The sequence below is a fragment of the Anabrus simplex genome, chromosome 1 (genome assembly GCF_040414725.1).
Source record: "Anabrus simplex isolate iqAnaSimp1 chromosome 1, ASM4041472v1, whole genome shotgun sequence".
In the NCBI taxonomy this organism is placed as follows: domain Eukaryota; kingdom Metazoa; phylum Arthropoda; class Insecta; order Orthoptera; family Tettigoniidae; genus Anabrus; species Anabrus simplex.
This window is the reverse complement of record NC_090265.1, coordinates 483,096,466-483,122,100: the sequence shown is the minus strand read 5'-3', so window position 1 is coordinate 483,122,100 and position 25,635 is coordinate 483,096,466. Positions and strand designations below refer to the sequence as shown.

Genomic DNA, 25,635 nt, shown 5'->3' with positions numbered 1-25,635 from the left:
TAAAGCAATAATTACGATATCCCTAGCTACCTTGTGGATCAGTGGGAGAGTTTTGGACTCCAGAACCCAAGATTGTTGGTTCGAACCCAGCAGAGTTTGTCAGATTTTTAGGGTGGCAAAAAGCCCATTTGGCACTCCACATTGTACAATGTTGGCATGTAAAAGATCTTGGGGGCCACACTTGGTGTTCACCTGACAAAATTAACTAAAACTTAGCCATACATCACCCAACAGAGAGTTTTCCTCTGGCATGTGGTAGAGTAAAATGGAACAGACGTTCAGGTTGTAAGTGGCGTCAGATCAAAATGCCTTTACATGATAGCTGAGGCCATATGATTGGTGGTGATGTAGTAGTATCCGGAACGAGGCGACTATGCAATTTGGGTCCCGTCTCAATTGGGATATAATGGGTTTGAACCCCACTGTCGGCAGCTCTGAATATTGTTTTCTGTGGTTTCCTACTTCGACACCAGACACCTTAATTAAAGCCAACGGACTCTTCCTTCCTAGTCCTAGCCCTGTCCTTTCCCATTATCACCATAAGAATCGTCTATGTTGGTTCAACATAAAACCAATACCAAACAAAGTACTAGTAAAGATATCCTAGGCTCAGAAGAAGAATTGACAACAGCAATCTGCTTGTTGGGTATTGAGCAAAAGTATGGTTAAAACTTATTTTTTATAGACATCTGGTTACACTCATTTGAGCTATATAAAGAATCTACATCAAGGTTTAAAAGAAATATAGGGGACATGTGTATAGATAGCAGGGCATACTATTTATTTTTTTCCTGATACAAAACTAATTTGTATGGGAAACTCCATTGGTTTCTACATACTTCTTCTAATAACAGTGGTTTTCTCTCTCTGCTTGTAAATTAGTTAGTTTTACCAACCTGTATAGATTCCGCTATAAAGGCAGCCAGCCGTTGTCTCGGAATGGAGTACTTGAGTATTTCTTCTACTTGGTCATAGTATCTGTTACAAGCAATGCAGTGCTGCGGTGGACAGTTGCAGGAACGGTCCGGCTGTACAGGTGAATCTCTGCACTGAGCACCTCCCCATAGACCCTGATATACATCAGGGTTCATTGCCTGGAACATTACATTTAGTAAAGATCTAATCATGACATATTATCTATGTTGTTGTTTGAGTCATCAGTCCATAGACTGGTTTGATACAGCTATTTATGCCACCCTATCCTGTGCTAAACTTTTCATTTCTACATAACTACTACATCCTATATCGGCTCTAATCTTCTTATCATATTTGTACCTTGGTCTACCCCTAATGTTCTTACCACCTACACTTCCCTCAAAAACCAACTGTACAAGACCTGGGTGTCTTAAGATGTGCCCTATCATTCTATCTCTTCTTCTTGTCAAATTTAGCCAAATCGATCTCTCACCAATTCGATACAGTATCTCTTCATTCGTGAGTCTATCTACTCATCTCACCTTCACCATTCTTCTGTAACACCACATTTCAAAAGCTTTTATTCTCTTTCTTTCTGAGCTAGTTATCGTCCATGTTTCACTTCCATACAATGCCACGCTCCACGCGAAAATATTCCAAAACATGTTTCTAATTCCTATGTTAATGTTCGAGGTGAACAAATTTCTTTTCTTAAGAAAGGTCTTCCCTGCTTGTGCTAGTCTGCATTTTATGTCCTCCTTACTTCTGCTATTAGTTATTTTACTACCCAAGTAGCAATAGTCATCTACTTCCTTAGAGACTTCATTTCCTAATCTAATATTTCCTGCATCACCTGACTTTGTTCGACTGCACTCCATTACTTTTGTTTTGGACTTGTGTATTTTCATCTTGTATTCCTTCCCCAAGACTCTGTCCATACCATTCAGCAATTTCTTCAGATCTTTTGCGGAGTCAGATAAAATAAGAATATCATCGGCAAATCTTAGGGTTTTGATTTCTTCTCCTTGAACTTTGTGACCCTTTCCAAATTCCTCTTTGATTTTCTTTATTGCCTGTTCTATGTAAACATTGAAAAGCAGAAGGGACAAACTGCAGCCTTGCCTCACTCCTTTCTCGATTGCTGTCTCTTTTTCAAAGCTCTCGATTCTTATCACTGCAGACTGGTTTTTGTATATCTATATCTATGTGTATATATATAAAAGTTTTGTAAAGGTTTTTACCATATCTCCTCCTAAACCATTGGAGCGATTTCTACCAAACTTAGTACACTAATGTTTTAGTATCAGGAGACAAACCACATAGTGGTATGACACCCCAAGCACCCTTAGGGGCACGGGGTGAGTGGGGGGCTGAGATATAAAAATACGGTAATTGAAAGTAGTGTTGAATTCATACTTTTTGGGGTTGCTGAGATGAATAGTGACACTAAGTTCAAGGTCAGCCCCCTTTGGGGTAGGGGTCGAGGGAAGAGTGATATATATAAAAGTAATCTAAAACAGTGTCAAATCCATAGTTTTCAGGGTCACTGAGATGAACAGTGACACCCTGGTTTTTTGTGGTGGGGATGAGGGGGAAGTGAGGTATAAAAATAATCAAAATTAGTGTCAAATCCAAAGTTTTAGGGGTCACTAAGATAAACAGTGACACTCCGGAAATTTTTAAAGTCCAAGTTCAGCCCCCTTTGGCGTAGGGGTGAGAAAAGATTAAAAAATAAAATTACAAAAATAATCGAGAGTTGGATGTATGTGTTTATTTTCTAGCATAGCTGTCTTCTAAACTTGGTGCAAATATTACTTATGTATCTGTGAAAAATGCTGTGGGGGTAATACACCCCTAGAAACCCTAGAAAAAGGGGTGAAATACAAATATAAATTTAAAAAAGACCAATAATAGCATCGAATAGATAGTTTTCAGGACTACTGGAGTGATTTGAACCAAACTTGGTACACTTATGATGTGCTATCAGAAGATAAACCACATGGGGATATGACAATCTTAGCACCCCTAGGGGTAGGTGTTGGAGGAAATGAGATATAAAAATAACCAAAAGTAGTGTCGCATCCATAGTTTTCAGGGTCGCTGCCCCAATTGGCAGGCGGGTGAGAAGAAGTGAAGAGAAGAAAATGTCCAAATGACCGAGATTATGGATGATTCTGTGTATGTTCCAGGATAGCTGTCAACTGAACTTGGTACAAATATTACCTACTATCTGGAAAAAAATACTGTGGGGCAAGACACCCCTAGAAACCCTAGGGAAGGTGGTGAAATATAATTATAACTAAAACGAGCGATATTAGTGTTGGATTCATACTTTTCAGGACTATGGGAGTAATTTCAACCAAACTTGGTTCACTTATCACTTACCATCAGAAGACAAACTGCATGGAGGTATGACAACCCTACCATCATAGGGATGGGGGTGGAAGGGGGTGAGATGTAAAAATAATCGAAAATAGCGTAGAACCCATTCTTTTCGGGGTCGCTGAAATGAATAGCGATGCTCTGGATTTCTTAGAGTCCAAGTTCAGCCTCCTTACACATAGTGGGTGAGAAAGATGAAAAACATTTCCAGAATAACCAAGATAATGGATGTATGTGTGTATGTTCCAGCATAGTTCTCAACCAAAATTGATACAAGTATGGCTTACTATCTGGAAAAAATCCCTTGGGGATAAGAGACCCCTAACCCGTAGAGTAGGGGCAAAAAGTAAAAAGATGAACTGAGATGAGCTGTGACACTCTGGATGTCATTTAAGACAAAGTTCAGTCCCAATCGGCAGGGGGCTGAGAACGGGTGAAGAAAAGAAAATGTCCAAAGTGACCGAGTTTAACTCATTGGAGTCCGAGTCCGACTGTATATTGGAGTGGGGTAACAGCACAGACTGACCGCACCCGAGGCTAACTCGGGCCTGCATATTTATTACATTGTCAACAGAGCCAGAATGAGAATTGGACGGAAACTATATATACCACTTTGTAGAACTTTTATAACAGCTATACCATGCACTCGTATCCTCTGTCGTCGTATTCTCGAACTTATAGCAGCTTATTCTTGCACGTGTTCGCTTCTACAATCCATGCTTCCAGTCTTGCTTCCAGGTACTCAAGGCACACGCTTTGAGAGTTTTATTTACATCGTGCAAAGTGTTTAGACTGAAATTTTTCTCTGCTGTCATGAGTGGATCATTGAATGATAGTGGAATTGTAGAGATGTTAGAGGTGGTTTTTTATGATAGTGGTTCGAAGAAGAGGTAGATGATTCAGATCTAGACCCTGATTTCAAACTTCATGTTAGTGATGAAGGTATTTATAACCTATTCTCTACCCAGGTTTGCCTTTGCATTTTGTAGTTTATTTAGCTAATGTTTCGTGATCTTAATATGACTGGAGATTCATTCAGAAATAAGTAATGTAGTTCTCTTTATTTTAGAACGAAGCGATGATAATTCAAAGGCAGGGAATAATTCACATTCACCGGGTAATTCTGGTGATTTGGATGTGGTTTCTGATGTCACGCCAGCTCCAAAAAGGTGTAAACATTGTGCTCATGGTACTAACACTTGTAGGAAGTCTACAGATACTGAATTAGGTAGGACTTTCACTGATTCTCCACCTCAAGAGCCTATTTTTCAAGAACAATCTGGTGTGTCCGCTCCACTGGATGCAACATTGACTGCGCTGGATTGTTTTTAAATTTTTGTTCCCAAAACAACGGTGAAACTCTTCAAGTCCGAAACTAACAGGTATGCTGCCTCCGTCACTGAAAAACTAAGACAGACAATGAAATTGAAACAGAAAAGTTTGTGGAGCTTGTGGTGACCAGTCAAGTTATGTGAGATTTATGCATTTCTCGCAGTTGTCATTCATATGTGCCTTGTAAAGAAACCAAAACTGGATGACTATTGGTCATGAAGTGCATTTCTTTTGACTCCATTTCCATCATCTGTTATGAGATTCTTTCTAACTTTCATTTGAATGATATCACAATATACATTCCTCATGGGTAGCCAAACCATGATCCATTGCATAAAATCTGCCCTTTCTTTGACAGTCTCGTTCATAATTTTTTCTCTTCTTAGGTTCCATACTGTAAACTAACAGTTGATGAAGGAATGTGTGGTTTTCGTGGTTGAATTCAATTCAAAGTGTACATGAAAACAAGCCCGAAAAATATGGTATAAATTTATTTGTTGTTTGCGGTGCTTTTTCAGGGTATGTTTTGAAAATGGATGTCTATTCTGAGAAAGGTGCTGCAGACACTGGTATTATTCCACTTCTTACTAGACTGCTATCGAACTACTTGGACAAAGGCCATACTGTTTACATGGACAGGTATTGTAGCTCCCCTGCAGTTTTGACTGTTTATGGGAAAGGAAAACTAAAGCTGTAGGAACTTGTCTCCCCATCAGAAAAGAGCTGTGTCAGAATAACATTGTTCAGAAGAAGATACAGAGAAGCAAATTAGTATTTGTGCACAGAAATTATCATCTTTGTTTGAAGTGGAAGGACACAAGGGATGTCTTGCTTTTGTCAACTTGTCACAAGGCGACCTCGTCTGATGTTGTTATTCACACAAGAGAGGGCCCCAGAATTAAATCTAAACCAGATGCTATCATTGATTACAATGTGAATAAAACAGGGGTAGACAGGAGTGATCAGATGATAGCATATTGTCCCTTTGGAAGACAGCAACTGAAATGGTAGAAAAAGTTGTTCTTCCATATTTTTGTTATGGCAATCACAAATGCATTTGTGTTGTACTGGGAAATCCGGGATGTGGGTAACAGGAAAAATTGCCACCTACAACAGTTCATGGTTGAGTTAGGTGAAACTCTTTTAGCAAAATCTGGAACAGATGTCCACCAGCAACAGTGATCAAGCACAGCCTCCAACAGACAGCATTTTGTTGAGAGGATTCCTCCAACAGAAAAGAAAGCACAACCAACGTGCACTTGCAAAGTCTGTGCAGATAAAGGAAAAGCAGAAAATGGGAAAGTAATGAAAAAAGAGACATGCTGGTGGTGTCCAGCGTGTTCTGTAGCACTTTGTGTCCCTCAATGCTTCAAAATATTCCACACCTTAGCTCATTATATGTAAGACTTTGTTGTTGTTGTTGTTGTTGTTGTTGTTGTTGTTGTTGTTGTTGTTGTTGTTGTTGTTGTTGTTGTTGTTGTTGTTGTTGTTGTTGTTGTTGTTGTTGTTGTTGTTGTTGTTGTTGTTGTTGTTGTTGTTGTTGTTGTTGTTGTTGTTGTTGTTGTTGTTGTTGTTGTTGTTGTTGTTGTTGTTGTTGTTGTTGTTGTTGTTGTTGTTGTTGTTGTTGTTGTTGTTGTTGAATTTGTAATGTGAAAAGTATTCAATAGATCTTAATGCAACATTTTAATCTGTAAAATAGACGCTTTTAATTTTTTTATGATATATATGCATTACTACTGCAACCTACCTACTATTTTCTACAATTTTTTAAAAACCTTCAAATTATGGCAGTCTTCCTGCCCATATGTCACCTCAAGACATGGTTTCCAATGTCTTACGGTCGTATGTTCTAGCATACCTCTCAGCCAAACTTGGTACATATACGGCTTACTATCTGGAAGAAATTACTATGAGGTAAGATACCCCTAGCACCACTAGGGATGGGGGTGAATTACAAAAAAACGTAGATAGATGGGTGAAATATAAAAATAAGAGACAACAACAAATATTAATGTACAGTCCATAGTTTTGGGGGTCACTGAGGTGAATAATGACAATGCGGATATCATTGAAGTCCATGTTCAGCCCCCATCAGCATGGAGATGAGAAGGGGTGGAAAAGAAAATGTCCAAAATGACAGAAATTATGGATGTATATGTGTTTCTTCCAGCATAGCCCTCATACAAAATTGGTACACATATGACTTTACTATCTGGAAGAAAAAATATTGTTTGGGTAAAACATCCCTAGCACTCCTAGGGCAGGTGGTGAATATAAAAAAACAAAAATGACTGATATTAATGTCGAATACATTATTTAGGAGGTCGCTGAGTTGAACTGTGACTCTCTGGATGGTTATCATACTTCAGCCGTAATCAGTATGGAGGCTGAGAAGGGGTGAAAATGAATGTAAAAGTAACCAAACTCTCAATGAAACATGGCACACTCGTGACTTATCATCTGAAAAAAAAATACTATGGAGATGATACATCACAGCTCCCGATGGGGTTGGAGAATGGGAGGGGATGATGTGTAAAAATAATGGAAAATAACCGATATTAATGTCAAATCTATTGTTTATGTGTCACTGATACTAATTGTGATGCTCTAGGTACCGTTTAAATCCATGTTCAGCCTCCATTGAGAGGGGCTTAAAAGGAAATAGTCTAAAATGACTGAGATTGATGTTGAATCCACTGCTTTAGGGGTCGCAAGGCTGATTGGTGACAGTCTCAATAACATCTGAAATCATATACATCATATAGTTATCACTTATTATTTTTTTGAAAGGATCAAAATCCACAAGGACAAAGTTTTACTCAAAAATTAAATAATCTAAAACTTGAAATCAAACATATCAAAATAATTCTAAAACTATATAATAGATCATAGCTATAAAACATCTCAAAGAGGAATGCTATAAAAATTCACTTCACACTAACAGGTAATACATATCTTAAAGGTAAACATTAAAAAACTATCTGAGTAATGCTGGGTACTACAGCTAGTAGTAAATAAAAGCTTGCCTTCTGCCTATGGATGAATTTGGGCTAGTTTGACAGTAGCTTCCAGTAAGACATGTGTAACAATTGCTAACTGTATATTCTATATATGATTGATTAGTCACTTTTTGGTCCCTTTCCGTTACTTATGATGAACCATTTCCTTCCCTGTTCTCCTTGTGTGTTTGTTCTGTGTTCCTTGTCTTGTAGGGCTGTGTTCATCATCTTTTTGCCTCTTCCCTTTTCCTGTGTTTATTGACTTTCTTCTTATGCTACACTCCTTACATTGAGATTGAAGATTTGTCAAGATAGCCCTTCAATAGCCCGCCTGGTGGCCATGATCATTAAGGCATCAAGTCTATATGGTCTGACACCGTGGGTAGCCGGTTCGAGTTACGTTGGTCGAAAGAATTTTCACCATCAGAATGTTGGCCGGCAGGGTAGGAGAGGTGGTGGTATACAATTTCTAATCACTAGATTGCGTGCCAAAATCCTGGTTCCATTCCAAACTTCTCTGCAATGTTCATATGGAGTTGAGGGCATATGACGCTGTTAATGGTGATTCATCCGTAGGATGGAGACGTAAAGCTATGAGCAGACCCCTTGGTGTTATTTGACAGGAGAAAGCAATGTGCCAACACCAGGTTTCACCCTCTCCCTACCTCGTTATCATCATCCCACATCCAGACGTGCAGGTCGCCCATGGGTGTTCAATAAAAAGACCAGAACCAGGCGAGCCGAACATGTCCTCGGACACTCCCGGCACTAAAAGCCATACGATAAGATAAGGTAAGCCTTTCAGTGAGTTGATGCCTGTCCTTTTGGTGAAGTTGGAGAGGAGAAACTAGTTCGCTGGAGGTTGAAAACTGAATGTAGAACTGGAGTAGATGAGGAGAGAGCCTATCTGTTTCAAGACACCAGTTCATGACAGTGTGGAGATTGTCCTTATCCTTCTGTGTTTTTATGTTTGTTCTATTCTTATGTAGGACATTTACTAACTAATAATGATCAATTTACAGTTACTGCAAGTGGGCTAATACACTCTGTCTTAAGACATCATAGACCCGTGGGGGTTTTCTTACCTGTTCCCCTAAAGGGCACATCCCAGGTGGCGGATAGGGGGCCCTCCGGACTTGTCTGGAAATAAAATACCCTCTCGCGGACCAAAAACAGGTATTGCCAGAAAACGTCTTGAGGTATTGTGATTGTTACTAGCCCAAGTCAAGGCTTGGAAGTGGAGGCCTCGCCTACACATGTTAGAGAGGCATCCATAGTTCTTCCACATGGGTGATACGGTGGTTCAGGTGAAGTGGGGATGGTGATTGACTCACTGCGGGGTGCTGGAACCAACACATCACTTTGCTCTACGTAGCCTGGACGAGCCACGGGTCGGGAAAGGGGCGATCCCAAACTAGGGGGGAAGTCATGGCTGTGAACTCAGTCATGATAATGCTAAGTGGAGACCACATGAGTAGGCCTACTAAAGAGAAAACAAACCTGGCTAGATTCGGGCCAGGGGCGGACCGCTGGATGAACGACTGAGAGGCGTGGTCTCTGCTACGGAGAGCCTGAGTTGCGGGAGGACAATGTCAGGCTGTATGCCTCACCACGAATGGTGAGAACGACGCTCGGAACCCTAGAAGTGGCAAAAACCCTACGATTGATTGAAATATGGATGCTTATAAGGAACCAATTTCAAAAACGTCGACATCAAGGGTAGCCATGGAAGCTCCAGTAGAGCAGATCCGGGAGCAAGCCCAAGATGAAAAAATGGAGACAGAAGTCCCAATTAGACAGGCTGTCGCTGACTCAAAACAAGAAATGGTAACAGAAGCTCCATTAGAGCAGACTGCTACCACAAGCAAACCAGGAATGTCCAAAGAGACAGAACTGAAGATTTCTGCATCGAAAATCAACAGATTTCATATTGACAGACCACCTCGCAACAGTACATATTGCAAGGAAAGAAAGAGAGCGAGGAAGGAAGCCAAAATAGTAGCTGGAACTTCAACGGAGAAAAAGGCAAGGAACAGGGATCGGCGAGAAGCTATCCCTCCAACAACGCCCAAAAGGCCAAGGTCAGGGGATAGTACGCCATCAAGTTTGGCTACAAAACCGCACGCCAAGAAACAGAAAGAAGAGATGGTCATATCCTTTTTGGAAAGACTAACTTCAATCAAGGTAGCAATAATATCTAAACCCTTTCCACACAGGAAACTGTAGGAGGAAGACATGAAGGAACTTTCATTTGCTTTGATAGCGCAAATGAAACTGCTGTCGGACGGATGCCTTCCAGGCTTCCTCGAGTCTCCAAGGCTGGAAAGTGGAGCAATGGTACTGATCTGTGCAAATTCAGAAACTAAAAGCTGGCTGGAACAGACAGTGGCCAATTGCAACCCTTGGAAAGGGGAGAATTTGGAGGCGGCAGAAGCCAAGAAGGTGCTGAATACTACAAAAGTCATCACCAAGTTTCCTCCTCCATTTGACAAGATGAAGGTTGATGATGTGCTTTTCAGGATACATCAGCGTGACACCAAACTTCCGACGAAAGAGTGGAGACTGCTGAATGCAACAACCGCTGATGACACAGGAAGGACAACTGTTTTGGCCCTTAATGAAAGAGATTTTGAAGATTTCTGCATCGTCTGGTTTCTTTCTTACTAGAACATCCAGGAAAGGAAGGCATCCATCCGATTTCATCTCCATAGTGAATTTAATTGAAGGATGTTGCTGATTTAGGTGGTTTAGAAATAGATGAAGTTTCTCAGGACCTTCTGCCCAGACCACAAATGCATCATCAACATACCTCCACCATATCATAGGTTTGATGGGCGCCAAAGCAATAGTCTCCTCCTCAAAATGCTCCATAAAGGAATTAGCCACCAAGGGCGAAAGTGGACTTCCCATAGCCTGTCTGTCTGTTTGTAAAAATTTCCACCCCACAAGAAATAGCTGGAAGTCATGCAGTGGTAAAATAGCTTAGTGATGTCCGCAGGGAACAGGTGTTCAATGAGGGACATGACCGAGTCAATTGGCACTTTAGTGAACAAGAACTCCACATCGAAACTCACTAAAAGTGCATTAGGTTGAAGGGCTATGGTTGACAGCTTGTTGATGAAATACCGAGAGTCCCTGACATATGATTCAGTACCTCAATGTGTTTTCCAAGTTCCATCGTGATCGGAGACTTAACCATCGCCAATATTCCCTCGTCAGATCTTCTTTTGATAACATCTTCCAAACATTTTTCTTGAAACATTTCCTTCACCCTTGGTTCAGAAAGTCTCCAAGCTTTTATTTTTGGTGTCCTTTTTTTGTAGACGTTAGGAGGTCTAATCTTTGTGACATCTGCAACTGTAGGAGGAAGACGTGAAGGAACTTTCATCTGCTTTGATAGCGCAAATGAAACCACTGTCGGACGGATGCCTTCCAGGCTTCCTCGAGTCTCCAAGGCTGGAAAGTGGAGCAATAGTACTGATCTGTGCAATTACTTTGACATCATTTACAATCTTCCAAACTTCTTCGTCCCAACTATATCTTGTGATGTGATGCATATCCCTTTTCTTGAACCAAGTGTTAATTACAACCATATTGTTCCTCATACAAAGATCTAGATGATGTTTGCCCTCTGTTGTCCTATTTCCCATTCCATGAGGACCCTGACAAAACATTTATAAGAACAATTACTGTATTCATATTTCTAACTTAACATGACAACTGTTGCTGTGCAAGAAGGAAGTTGTCCCAGTCAAATTCAGAACAGTTGTAATTCAGATCAACTTAGTGATCAGTATATCAGAATTAAGAACACATTTGCATTTATTTTTCGGCATGATCATGAGTGCCCTCAGATCACACCAGACTTACTCCTGTTGTGACTACCAAATTGGTGATTTTAATGGAAAGCAGAAAGTAAATAACTCATATTAAAGCAGGATATGTTTAAGATATTTGATACTTTACTCAGACCGCAGAAAAGGATTATCCTGAAGAAGAAAAAAAAAAAAAAACCAAGATGTCTGACCATGCTAATGTATGTACATTCTTTTTCAATACCGATACTTTTGTTCAGTAGCTATTTTAACATAAAATAGTAGAAATGAGGCAATGACCTGAAAAAGGAAAATTGCAATACTAAAAGGACAAACCTCCAATTTCACCCCCCCCCCAAATTCCATGGCACTACAGCCCATGAAGGGCCTTGGCCTACCAAGCAACCGCTGCTCAGCCTAAAGGCCTGCAGATTACGAGGTGTCATGTGGTCAGCATGACGAATCCTGTCGGCCGTTATTCTTGGCTTTCAAGACCGGGGCCGCTACCTCACCATCAGATAGCTCCTCAATTCTAATCACGTAGGTTGAGTGGACCTCAAACCAGCCCTCAGGTCCAGGTAAAAATCCCTGACCTGGCCGGAAATCGAACCCGGGGTCTATGGGTAAGAGGCAGGCACGCTACCTCTACACCACGGGGCCGGCTAAACCTGCAATTTAATTTTACAATATTTGTAACATAGAAGTAAGCTACAGTCGTCGGCCACTACTCATATACGAGTGTATGTTTTTCACTTGCAATTCATACATAGAAGTAAGCTATACAGTTGTCGCCCACTACTTGTATCCGAGTGTATATTTTTCACTTGCAATTCATACATAGAAGTAAGCTACAGTTGTCGGCCACTACTTGTATCCGAGTGTATGTTTTTCACTTGCAATTCATACATAGAAGTAAGCTACAGTCGTCGGCCACTACTCGTATCTGAGTGTATGTTTTTCACTTGCAATTCATACATAGTAGTAAGCTACAGTTGTCGGCCACTACTTGTATCCGAGTGTATGTTTTTCACTTGTAATTCATGTATAGTACGTTTTGTGTAAATTATGTTGATGACTCATCAGGCCAATTCTTACATAGAACATGCGATCACATTTGGCATACCTGAGAGAAGGGGGTGGCCGTGGTTGAGTTTCTCTGAGTTTTCTTCTAAGACGAGCCTCTGTTTGCAGTCTTTGATACTCAATTTCAAACTGCAATACAGCAGTGGATGTAATTGCGTGCCAACAAGGGCAATCTTCAGCAAGTGTGTGCCAATTACTGGAGTCAATGTTTGTGCTCTTCAAGGTTTTTTTTTTTTTTTTTTTTTTTTTTAGCTGATCCTTGTAGCGTTTCAGAGGTGCACCATGTGGCCTCCTGCCAGAACTGAGTTCACTGTATAGTATCTGTCGGGGTAGCCTATTGTCATCCATGCCTTGGACATGACCAATCCATATAAGCTGGTGACCTATAATGGAAGCTTCTATACTGTTCATCTGTGCCCTTTCAAGTTTGGAGACATAATCCCCCCCATTTGATATTCATAATAATCCTAAGCTTCTGCTGGTGAAAACGTTCCAATTTCTTGATGTCACAGCGGTAGAGAGTCCATGTTTCACATACATACAATAAAGTGGAGACAACAATAGCTTGGTACACCATCAGTTTAGTGGATATATTTAGGTCTTTATTAGAAAAGACTTTGCAGGATAGACGTCCAAAAGCACAATGAGTAGCTCGTATTCTATTTTCTACATCCATCTCTGAGGTACAACGAGACGAGAGAATGCTCCCAAGGTAGGAAAAGAAGTCTACTTGCTCCAGAGATGTATCTGAGATGGTAATGTAGAAATCTGGCAAACTAGTTCCTGGAGCAGGTTGTGCTAAAACCTTAGTTTTCTGAATGTTGATAGACAGGCCAAAATGCTCATAAGTAGTCTTAAAGCAATTGACTGACAATTGCAAGTCCTCTGGAGAATGAGCTGGAGTAGCATTGTCATCTGCATATTGCAGTTCAGTCTTTTAGAATGGAGTCTTGACTGATTAAAAATCCCTCCATCAAGTCTGTAACTAATTTCTACACCTGCATTGTTGCCAGATGTCTCATAAAGCATAGCTGTCAGGTACAAGGCAAACAGTGTAGGTGCAAGCACACAACCTTGCTTTAGCCCATTAGTAATAGGAAATTCTTCTGACATGTTTTGATAGAGAACCTGACCAACCATATCATCATGAAGAGCCCAGACGAATCCAACAAAATGTTCGGGGCAGCCAAGCTGCCTTAACATCATCCACATAGCATCTCTAGGCACAGTATTGAAGGCCTTAACACCAAGAACAAGGGTTTATGTTGTTCTCTGCATTTTTCCTGCAACTGTCTTGTGCAGACAATCATATCAGTGGTACTCCTGGATGTGTGAAACCCACACTGCGATTCGGGGAGTAATTATTCAGATAGAGTTCGAAGCCGACTCAACAGGATCCTGGCAAATATTTTACCTACTATAGACAGCAGGGATATGCCATGGTAGTTACCACAAATGCTTCGATCGCCCTTTTTAAAGTTGGTGACTATGATAGAGTTCTTCATGTTGGCAGGTACGTATTTTGTTTCCCATATCCTTAGGATCAGAGAGAAGAGCCTTGTTTTGAGAGGTAGGCCTCCTTTAAGAAGGAGTTCTAGGGGAATATTGTCCAATCTAGGAGTCTTTCTAGGTTTAAGGCTGAGAAGAGCTATTCGGAAGGATGCACGAGATGGACACGTGGTTTCTGATGGATAGGAATCCTGCATAGGATGTTGTGCGACATGCTGAAGAAAATTTTCAGCAGCAGTGGAACTGCAGTTTAAAAGTAAATTGAAGTGCTCTTTCCAGCATCTCAGAATGTCTTGATTGTCTGTAAGAATGGTAGTGTTGCTGGCAGCTTTCAAATTTCCCAATGAAGCTCGGACAGGTCCATAAATCTGTTTTAGTCCAGCATAGAAATTTTGCAGGTCCCTGGCATCTGACAAGTTTTGTAGTTCTTTGGCTTTTTGATGCCACCAGTTGTTCTTTATTTCCCTAATTTTGGTCTGACATTTCAGCTTCAGCTCTTGAAAATGTGATCTCTTCAACTGAAAAGATGGATCTTGTACGAAGGATAAAAAAGGTATCCCGCTTGGCACTGATAATTTTGATTATGGCTTCATTATTATCATCAAACCAGTCTTGTCTTTTCCTTTTCTCAAAGCCATCACATTCTGCTGATTGCTTGATGACTTTTTGTAGTATGATCCATTCACAATCTACGTCATTACTGTTGACTGGGTTGTGTGACAAGTGGTTTAAAATTTAATTCTAGTATTCAGAGGCAACAGCCTCATTCTGAAGTTTAACAGTGTTGAATTTTCTTCTGGAAGAATGCATGAGATGGACACGTGGTTTCTGATGGATAGTAATCCTGAGTCGACTAAGAAGAAGTTTATGGTCTGTCCAACAGTTATCAATGTTTCTAGCAGTCTTTGTAATCAGAATATCTCTTCTGTCGCATTGCCTGTTAATGACATAGTCAATGAGGTGCCAGTGGTTGGATCGAGGGTGCATCCATGAAGTTTTGAAGTGGTTGGGAAGTTGGAATTGTGTATTTGTGATAAACAGTTCATGTTCAGCACACAGGCCAAGTAGTAATAGACCATTTGAATTGTGATTCCCAACACCTTGATTTACCATGACATCTTCCCATAGCCATTATCATTACCTACTCTAGCACTGAAGTCGTCAAACAATAAGATCTTATCTGTTGCAGGTATCTTGCTGAGAACTGTGTTCAGATGTTGGTAGAACTGATTTTTTTAAATCTTCCTCATCTTTTAGTGTAGGCAGAAATAAATGTAATGCACTATTCTTAGAAAGAGGCACACTCAGGGTCATAAGCCTTTCATTTACTGCAATTGATGTGGGTTGATGTTCATACAGTAACTTTGTCTTGACCGCAAAACCAACACCATGAATACAATTTTCTCCTTCCTCCCTTCCTTTCCAAAAGATGGTGTATCCGCTACTTGCTTCACTGATTTGTCCTTCGCCTGATAGTCTTGTTTCGCTCAGAGCAGCGATGTCAATGTTTAGCCTTGCTAGCACATGGGTAATAAGAGCTGTCCTCCTTTTGGGCCTATTATTGTCCTTCAAGTAGTGTTCTGATACTGTACATGCCTACAGTTAAAATTGTACTCTTCATTTTCAATTGATTTCGATGGCATGAATTAGAGCAACCCTCTGAGTGCGGTTTCCCAGAGAGGTTCGAATGTGACTACCAATGTTTAGCCCACATTTTCTAGGGTCTTCTCCCTTCGGGGTGGGCAGTGGTGATCCTAAATAGGCCTGCCCAGTCATAGATGCAGGACCATATCCCTGAGTAGTCACAAGATCGAAAGCGATCATCACATATCTATCGCCAATGTGCAGGTCCAGACTAGAAGCTCCCAGTTTCACCCAAAACCTGCTCCCACCATCCTTATCCCATCGCCGTTGGACTTTTGAATAGCAAGTGAAATTGCCATTGGCGTGACTTTGTTTAAGGTGGACTACAACTTGCCAGGAAGTGGCCCACACACTATGATTCAAGAGCCATTCACCGCGGCACGTATAGCATGAGACATGCGGGATCAAGCACCGGAACTGCTGCAGACTCCACAAAACTTGAGTTGCGCCTTTGTAGCCAGTCCATCTGGGATAGCCTCTTCCACTAGTACAGCCGTTGGGTACCAGGGTTATTATATTGGTTACTCTTCTGCCTGCTTAACCGTTGGGTGATTTTGTACTTATATTAATCCCCAGTACCTGGGCTGCCTCTTCTGCCATCTCCACTGTACCAAAGCACCGCTTCTCCACTGCAGATGCCATTAAGGTCTTCACCCATAACCCAGGGTAAGGGCCCTCCATATTTATGACTCCTGGAGAGAGGGTGTACCTGTTGGTCCACGGGTTGTTTTGGGTGTTTCAACCAGCCATACATACTGTAGGAGCCCTCTATCTGCCACCTGGGGATGCGCTCTGTAGGGGTCAGCTATAGTAGTTTCATATTAAATATCCATCTTTTTTCTACCATTGCTGATTATTTTTTTGCGTAACCCTAAATGAAACATCAGGCTGCAAAAGCCCTGTTGTGTAAGTTGAGCTGATCTATAAGGAAAAGTCACAGAAGAGTAACGATGGGTAATATTTGTTAGTAAATTAGGAGACTGAAAATTGGAATGCGTTACCTGCAGAGCTTTCCCAAAAACATAGGTTGCAAGAAAAGACTGCAAAATCATGTGAATTTTGTGTAAGTGCAATTTCTGTGTAGTAGTGTATTTATTTTTACTATTTAGCAAGTAACTACAAAATTAAATAATCATGATAAAAGTGAATAAATATAAAACAAATAGGTATTTGATTTGGTTGTGTCATATCCTGGATGTCACCTACTCAGAGAATTAAACTTACAGCTCAAATATATTCTGTATTTAAACTCTTTGGGTTGTAGCCTACCAATATATTGGATATCTGCTCCATCAAAATAACAGAGTTATGTCCCATTGATTGTGTACTGACATTTAGGCCAGAGAAGCTATAAAGATGTATCAGTGCACTGTTCCAATGAATTCACATAAAATCAAGTGCACCCAGCTGCAATAAAATAAACAATAAAATAGTGATGGTAGATAGGTATAATTGGTTGAAATTCTTCATATTCTTATACCAAATTAGTCTTAAAAGTCAAGTTAAACTATGGTAGTTGTAATATATTGTGCTACTGAGTATAATCAACTGAACACATGTTCTATGACAGGTGGAAATAGCTTTACCTCAAAATTGTAGAACTTGTCTCCAGGTGTGCTTATTATATTATTTTTCTCCATAGTCTATATACTGTATTTTGAGTATTTTCCAGAAATATTTTTTAGTAGGAAGTTGTTCTTAATAACATTATTCTTCATTTAGAAGATATTTGCTATAGGTACTACTCTACGCAGACATTGCCATTGGGCTATATTCCAACTGTATAATAATAATAATAATAATAATAATAATAATAATAATAATAATAATAATAATAATAATAATAATAATAATAATAATAATAAACTGTTTTTTAGAAAAGGTCATCTGAGAAGGTTAGGCTACAAGTACATGAATCTTACAATCGACTGTCTAGCCTTTGCAGATGTTCTTGTGATCTTTTCAGACTCCATTGATACGGCAAACGAACAACTTAACCAACTGAAGACTCAAACATTGAAGGCTGGGCTTCAAATCTCCTTTGAGAAGACTCACTTCATGACAAACATAAAATCACGCCAAGGGAACTGGGAAAAATTAAGCAGGCAGAAAAGTTTAAATACCTCAGTGAATGGATAGAGCCTAACCTATCAGAGAAAAAAGCCGACATGTCAAGCATTAACAAAGTGGAAATGGCCTATCAACTAACTAAAGACATCTACAATAAGAGATCAATATCCTTAAATGCCAAAGTTAGACATTACTGTACTGTTATTCGACCAGAGGCTCTGTATGTGGCAGAGACTCTTACAGTGAACGGGAAAGGTCTAATGGAAAAACTAGAGGCTAAAGAAAGGAATATTTTAAGAAAAATTCTGGGTCCCATCAAAGAAAACAGTGAGTACAAAAGGCGTCACAACTACGAATTATACAAGCATGTGGAGAAGATAAGTGACACGATTCGAAAAAGAAAGATTGCCTTTTATAGCCACGTGACACGAATGAGCCTAGGCAGGATATCTAAACGGATATTAATGTACTTTCAAGATAAGGAAACCAAAGGGGTATGATTCACATAAGTTGAGAAAGATCTACGAGAAATTGAAATCACTCCTAAAGACATCCAGGAGCATGTTCTGCTTAAGGAAAAACTACGTACGCACAAAGGTTTCCAGGAAAAGCCAAAACTGAAGACAGGGAAAGCATGGACCCAAGAGAGAAAAGAACAACACCGGAGACAAATGCAGGAGTATTTGGTGGCAGTTAAAGCTTGAAAAGGGAGACAGCTGAACTGACGTGGTCCCTAGTTGGCCGAAACAAAGAATAATAATAATGCCGATAGCAATTTAGGCCAGACCCACAATCTTGGGGTAGTAAGCTTGTATCTTACCCAGACGGAAGAAAAATTGAGGAGCTATCTGCTGGTGTGGTAGTAATCTCAGAAAGCCAAGAGTAATGGCCAACAGGATCTGCCACGCTGATCAGGTATAACCTCATAATCTGCAGACCTTCGGGCTGAGCAAAGGTCACTTGGTAAGCTAAGGCCCATCAGAACGGTAGTGCCATGGGGTTGGTTTATTTGTTTTTGTATTTGTTTAGCAACTTAGAGGGCGTAGAGCTAACTATTCTACTCCATCGAGTGCCGAGGTTACGGATAGTGGAAGCCTTTACCTTCCTCCCCTCTAAGGGCCATATGGCCTGTACAGAGATTACTTTGCTTTTTGCTTTTTTTTTTTTTTTTTAGCAACTTAGACAATCAAAGGGTTGACATTTTTTGTCTAAGTCTACAAATGTAACAGAATAGATTTCAAAAAACTTCTTCTACAATACTGTATTAAAAAATAACTTACATGATGTATTCCATGTCCTGTAGGTATAGGATACTTCCAAGCAGACAGTGCTGTAAGCCCCATGGTGTACGGACTCATTCCATGGTAGCCATTCCGTAAAGAGATGATGTCAAAATGTTTAGTATGCAGTCTTGCCAATAGCATTGCTAGATCATTTGCTTCTGAGCCACTGTTCACAAAATACACAACCTGAAATAATTTAAAAAAATATAATAACAAAATGGAAAAACCATGTAATATGAGGGAAGAACCTTTCTGAATGTTACTCAGAAGTGAGGAGCACTCCGTTAAATAAAAGGAAGCTTTTATCAAGAAAGTATAATTGATTCTCCTGTCTTCCTCCGTAGTGAAATGGTTAGCGTTATTAGCTGTCATTTTTGGAGGGCCTAGTTCAATTCCTGGTACTGCCAGAGATTTAATAAGGGCAGGAACACTGGTTATGTGGTTAAAATGGTACATGCAGATCATTTCCATTGGGAGTGTGCCTGGAAAGACCTGTACCATCTTGGGACAATGATATGAGTTTACTTTTTATTGATTCTGCTTAATTGGGTGAATTGGTTGTTTACTTCTAAATCCAACTTTTTGTTGGATATTGAACAGAAATTCTAAAATGTTGAGGTCCATTATGTATTGATGAAAGAAATGATAATTACAATGACTTCACTACACTCTTTTTTTTTATAATTTAAATACCTCAGTGAAAAGCTTTCTATTATTATCTTGTGTCCATTTCCAACAACATGGATTGAAAGGAATGTATGTACAATATGGTCTTATGTACGTTCAGTGAGAAGTTAATGCCTTGAGATGGTGGATTTTTTATATTTCATGTTGTACTTGAGTGTAAAGGATATGTCCTTTATGATCAGTGTGGAGAATTCCATACTTGTGTTGAGCTTGTGTCCTGTATCCAGTAAATACATGGCAGATTTGCTAGAATGTTCTCATTGTTCTCATGTTCTTTGTATATTTCATATTTATATTCTGATAGGTTCTTTCAATGTAAAATTTCAAGTAATGGAGTTTGTAAACACCTCATAAGTTAACTGGGTGTTGTTTCTTAAGTGCAGCAGGGTGTGTTTGTTTATGGAAATAATTGTTTCTGTTGGATTTATTGGTTAGTTGTTTAACAGTGGTTTGATAGAAGCAATCTGGAGTTTGATAATGTTGTTCTCAGTGATGTATTCTTTTACTTTCATGCTAACAGTGAGGTATTCTATGTCCTAATGACTTCTCCTTTGCATTCTGGGACCTCAACACCAAACAAACAAGAGATGCCAGTATGTCCACTTCTCAACAACACAACTAGAAGAAAATATGGAAAAAAAAAAAAGAAAAAAAGAAAACAAGATAGGCACATAAATAAGACAAATACTCACTCTCCATTTCTGACCTCATCAAGTGGACTTTGTCAAGTGACTGCATTGACATAACACTGAGTACTAGTAGACAGCTGCTGGAAACTGAAGGCTCTACATTTCTCTCAGAGTATGACTGCTTGGATGCATTCCTGTCAGTCATTCAGTCAATCAATCAACCAATCATCAATGATCTGCATTTAGGGCTGTCGCCCAGATAGCAGATTCCCTATCAATTATTTTCAAATGTTCTCAGAGAACTTGGAAATTCATTAAACATTTAGCTTGATAATTTATTTCAATTCCTTACTCATCGTCCTATATATATATAAGAGTTTTGCCTGTACATTGCTCAGAATTTGAAAAGAATGGTATTTCTGCATTGGTCATGTCCACAGTAACTAGGAAATGCCCTTTTCAATTTTCCGTAATGTCTGTCTGTCTGTCTGTCTGTCTGTCTGTCTGTCTGTCTGTCTGTCTGTACACGCATCACGAGAAAATGCCTGAAGAGAATTCAATGAAAATCGGTAGGTAAAGTCGGAGGACGGGCCACTACAATCTAGGCTATAAACAATTTTATTCACGCTCAGTGAAATGGTAGTTTAGGGGAAGGCCTAAAATTTAATTCTCAAATATTTATATTATTAGTGATCCTATCGATAAATATTACGTAACTAAAGTTATATAGAATGAAATTTCTGATCATTTATGCCATACATTGTTACCATACTGGCTATGATAACACAGATATTCATGAATTTGTATTTTTGTTGCCAAGTCCATATCAACGCTGAGCCACGAGAAAATGGGTTAACAGAATTTAATGAAAATCGGGATGAGTTGGTGAATAAGAAACTACAGTATAAGTTATAAACAACCCTGGATGAAAGTGTAGTTTAGAGGAAGGCACCTAAAATTTAATTTTTAAATACCTCTGTTATTGGTCCTATTGAAAATACTACATAATTAAAGTTATAGAGAATACAATGTCCAATCATTTGTTTTATTCACTTTTACCGTACCGACTATGATGAAAATGAAATGGCGTATGGCTTTTAGTGTTGGGATGTCCGAGGACAAGTTCAGCTCGCCAGATGAAGTTCTATTGATCTGACACCCATAGGCAACCTGCGTGTCATGATGAGAATGAAATTATGATGAAGACGACACATACACCCAGCCCCCGTGTCAGCGAAATTAACCAATTATGGTTAAAATTTCCGACCCTGCCGGGAATCGAACTCGGGACCCCTGTGACCAAAGGCCAGCACGCTAACCATTTAGCCATGGAGCCGAACCCCGACTATGATAACAGTGGTATTTCAGAGTTGGATGAAAACTAAATGTGAAGGCCTACAATATCGAAAGCGCATAACATTGATCAACAAAAAAATTACATTGACCACTATTTGTTGTGATGTTCTTTGTCTCTTATGCTGCTGCTTAACTCCAATAGATGGGATTACTGCTGAGTACTGAGTATAACAGCATGCCTGAATATTGGCGGGAAATAGCTGGGGGGTTAGAAAACATTCTTCTTTAGCATGCCATTTCTCTAGTTCATACATTTTCTGATACTGGTGGTACGAACAAAATGGTTCATCATAGTATTCCAGCTGCTGTATTTGATCCCTACTCTGATGCTCTGATTTGAATTATTATTCTCATATCAGAAACATACATGTTGTACACAGTTATAATTACTATATTACATTTGCCCAAAACTTGGCCACTTCCAATGCATTTTTTGATGCTTGATATAGTTCATCTTCTGTGCAGGAGGCTGGACATAGTCGACACTGGAGCATATGTTGGGACAGTCTGGTCTTCTCCGCAGTTACATTGGATTTTTTCTTGATCTATGTAGCCCCATCTTGCCAAATTAACCTTGGATCTGCCAACTCCAGATCTCAGTCTATTCAGGGACTTCCAGGTCGTCCATTCTTCGTTGTAGCCAGGAGGTAGAGTTTCAGAAAATCTTATCCAGCCAGGAGGAAGGTAGGATGTAGCCCTCCATAATTGCAACCTGGCTTTTTCAGTAGTGGTTCTAAGTTCCTTTGAGGTTCTGAGAAAACTCGTCCTTGACTTTAAACGTTGCAGATGCGGTTCATGCCCATATACAGGATGGGTCCTTTCCTGTTCCACTGTCTTTCTTTCCTTATTCTCAGCTATTTCTCTTCAAACAGAAGGAGGTGCTATTCCTGCAAGGTGGTAGAGCCGTTCAACTGGAGTGGATTTCAAACAACCTGTTATAATTCTGCAAGTTTCATTGAGAGCTATATCCACCTGTTTGGCATATGTTGAATTATACCAAACAGGACATGCATACTCTGCCGCAGAATAGCATAGTGCCATTGCAGAAGTTCGGATGGTTTCAGGTTGGCTACCCCACTGTGATCCGGACAGTTTCCGTAAAAGATTGTTCCTGGTGGAGACTTTCGATTTGCAGTGTGCACACTAAAGGCAGAGGCTCACTCAGTAGTATGACCTGGTCTAGAATTACAATTTAGGCCTATTTCAAATTATAGCACCATAATTCACTCAATAACTCAAAATTCAACCCTGAAAAGAGCCACTTTTTAAGAGGAGCTTCTTCCTCTTCACTTTTATTAAATTCTACATTCATTTTATTCCAAATTGGCAGTGAAGAGGGGGTTTTTCTCTGGCTTGGAGGAGAAATTTGCCTCCAAGTCATATAGATTTTTCTGCTGCCAGTGTAGTGAATTGAGATTTTCCAACTCATTGGGTACTCCTAGGAAACAGATTAGTAAAGGCCATAGTTTCTGCCCTGGGACTCTCCACTATTCGACCACCCCCAACCCCCCCCCCCCCCTCACCCCAAAAAAAAGACAAAAAGTGTTGACGGATCACGGCTGTCTGCGGTCTGGTCATTCCAACTCTGGAACTTTTGCTGTTAGATCGGCAGCGTAGTACTGTTCGTTAAAAGTGAGAAAATGTGTAGTTTTTCATTTGATCGAGTATTTCATATGAAAGCATTGGTTTCACTTGCGCCATTCCTTCTGATGTCATTGTAATGACGTATGTTCATTTCAGTTGGGAAAACCACTAAGACAGTCATTCTGAGGATGTAAACAGGCAGGTGGAGAATGAGTGTCTGCCATTATAATGAAATTCCCCAACATGATTGTGACTGATGGTAGGCAAGTGAGCCTACCATTACAATAAAAATTCCCTAACCCAGTCCTCATATGAGAAAAGACATTTGGTGATTTCCCCATTGCATTTCTAGGGTAACGTTAAGAGCTATTCAATTTAATACAGTCTTGCTCACAACATGTACACTACCTAACCTAGCATTCTACGTAGGTGGTTTGAAAAGTTCTCGGAATGTACTAGAATTAAGTATCTTACCTCGGTGGAACTGCTTTTATTTTTCAACATAGTCTCCCTCTAGACTAATGCATTTGGTCCAGCGATGTTCCAAAGCCTTGATCCCATCTCGAAAATGAGATTCCTCCAGGCCTGCAAAATACCTCTCCAATTTGGCTGTCAGTTCTTCCCTTGTAGAAAATCTCCGTCCACCGAGGAAATTTTTCAGCTTGGAGAATAGACGAAGTCTGATGGTGCCAAATCAGGTGAATAAGGTGGATGTGGCAACAATTTGTACCCCAGTTCATGAAGTTTTGCCATGGCAATAACACTTGTGTGCGGCGGAGCGTTGTCCTGATGAAAGATGACCTTCTTCCTTGCCAAACCAGGCCTTGTTTCGTGTATCTTTTCCTGTAGTTGGTCTAGGAGGTTTGCATAGTATTGCCCTGTAATTGTTTGGCCAGTAGGAAGATAATCTATCAGCAGAATGCCTTTTGCATCCCAGAAAACTGAGGCCATGACCTTTCCGGCCGAACGCACTGCCTTTGCTTTCTTTGGTGGTGGTGAATCAGCATGTTTCCACTGCTTTGACTGCTGTTTTGTCTCTGGGGTATAGTAGTGGACCCAAGTTTCATCTGTAGTCACAAACCGGTGCAAAAAATCTTGTTGGTTGCACTGAAAACGGGCCAGACTTTGTTCGGACATTTCCAATCTGGTGCGTTTATTGTCCAATGTCAAGAGCCGCGGCACCCATCTTGCGGATAATTTTTTTATACCCAATTCTTCGGTTAAAATATAATATACCCATTCAGAAGACATCCCTACAGCTTCAGCAATTTCCTGCACTTTCAGTCGACGATCCTCCATGACCATTTTATGCACTTTTGCGATAAATTCTGGGGTTGTAACACTTTTTGACCGTCCACTACGCGGATCATCATCCAAGCTCTCCCGACCAAATTTAAACTCGCTGGTCCACTTGGCAACAGTTGAAAATGAAGGAGCAGAGTCCCTCAGTGTGTTCTGAAAGTCGGCATGAATTTCCTTTGCTTTCATACCTTTCTTTACAAAGTATTTAATCACTGCTCGAATCTCAGTTTTTTCCATTGTCACAAATCACTACTCGGGAACAACAACAAAGAGTCGTCACTACCACACTCCTGCAGCTAGAGCACTGACGCGCCACGTGTTCACTCACAAAGGATGTGCGATTATTGCATGGGAACCTCGTTGCTCTAGCACTGACATCTAGTGGTGATTCCGAGAACTTTTCAAACCGTCCTCGTATATACAATATAGAATTCCATAGCGAAGCACAAGTACATCAGTTGGTAAATTAATTTTTGCCCCAATTTGTCCTCTTGAATTTCAGCTCTATCTTCATTTTATGATCTTTCCTGCTATTAAAAGCTCCGCTCAAGCTTATTCGTCTACTAATGTCACCCCATGCCATTTTTCCACTGACATATCGAAATTACCTAGAATAAATCATGCTACGTTCCTTTGGATCTTTTTCAATTCTCATATCAAGTAGTCCTGGTGTGGGTCCCATACACTGGATGAAAATGTGGATCCAGAAACAATAAGTATCTCCCAGATTAATGCTAGCTATGAGTTTAAAATGTTTACATTACACAGACACAGATAGGTCTTATGACGATGATGGGATAGGACAGGGCTAGGAGTGTGATATTAATTACGGTACAGTACCAGCATTTGCCTGATGTGAAAATGGGAAACCATGGAAAAATATCTTCAGGGCTGCCAACAATGGGATTCAAACCCATTATCTCCCAAATGCAAGTTCACAGCTGCGCGACCCTAACCGCATGGCCAACCAGCTTGGTAAACTTCAACTATAACTTTATCACAACATACAATCTTCTGATATCACCAATATATTTTTAGTATCCCT

General features: G+C 40.1%; 1 protein-coding gene across 1 annotated transcript in view; it reads right to left on the bottom strand.

Moving 5' to 3' along the window:
- Positions 1-25,635, bottom strand: part of LOC136867476 (alanine--glyoxylate aminotransferase 2, mitochondrial) — a 143,490-nt gene that overhangs the window by 60,870 nt on the left and 56,985 nt on the right. Inside the window, exons 5-6 of the mRNA XM_067144688.2 lie at positions 19,030-19,218; positions 897-1,094 (exon numbers count right to left, since the gene is read on the bottom strand). Coding sequence (XP_067000789.2) covers positions 897-1,094; positions 19,030-19,218 — 387 coding nt within the window. The remainder of the gene's footprint in view (positions 1-896; positions 1,095-19,029; positions 19,219-25,635) is intronic.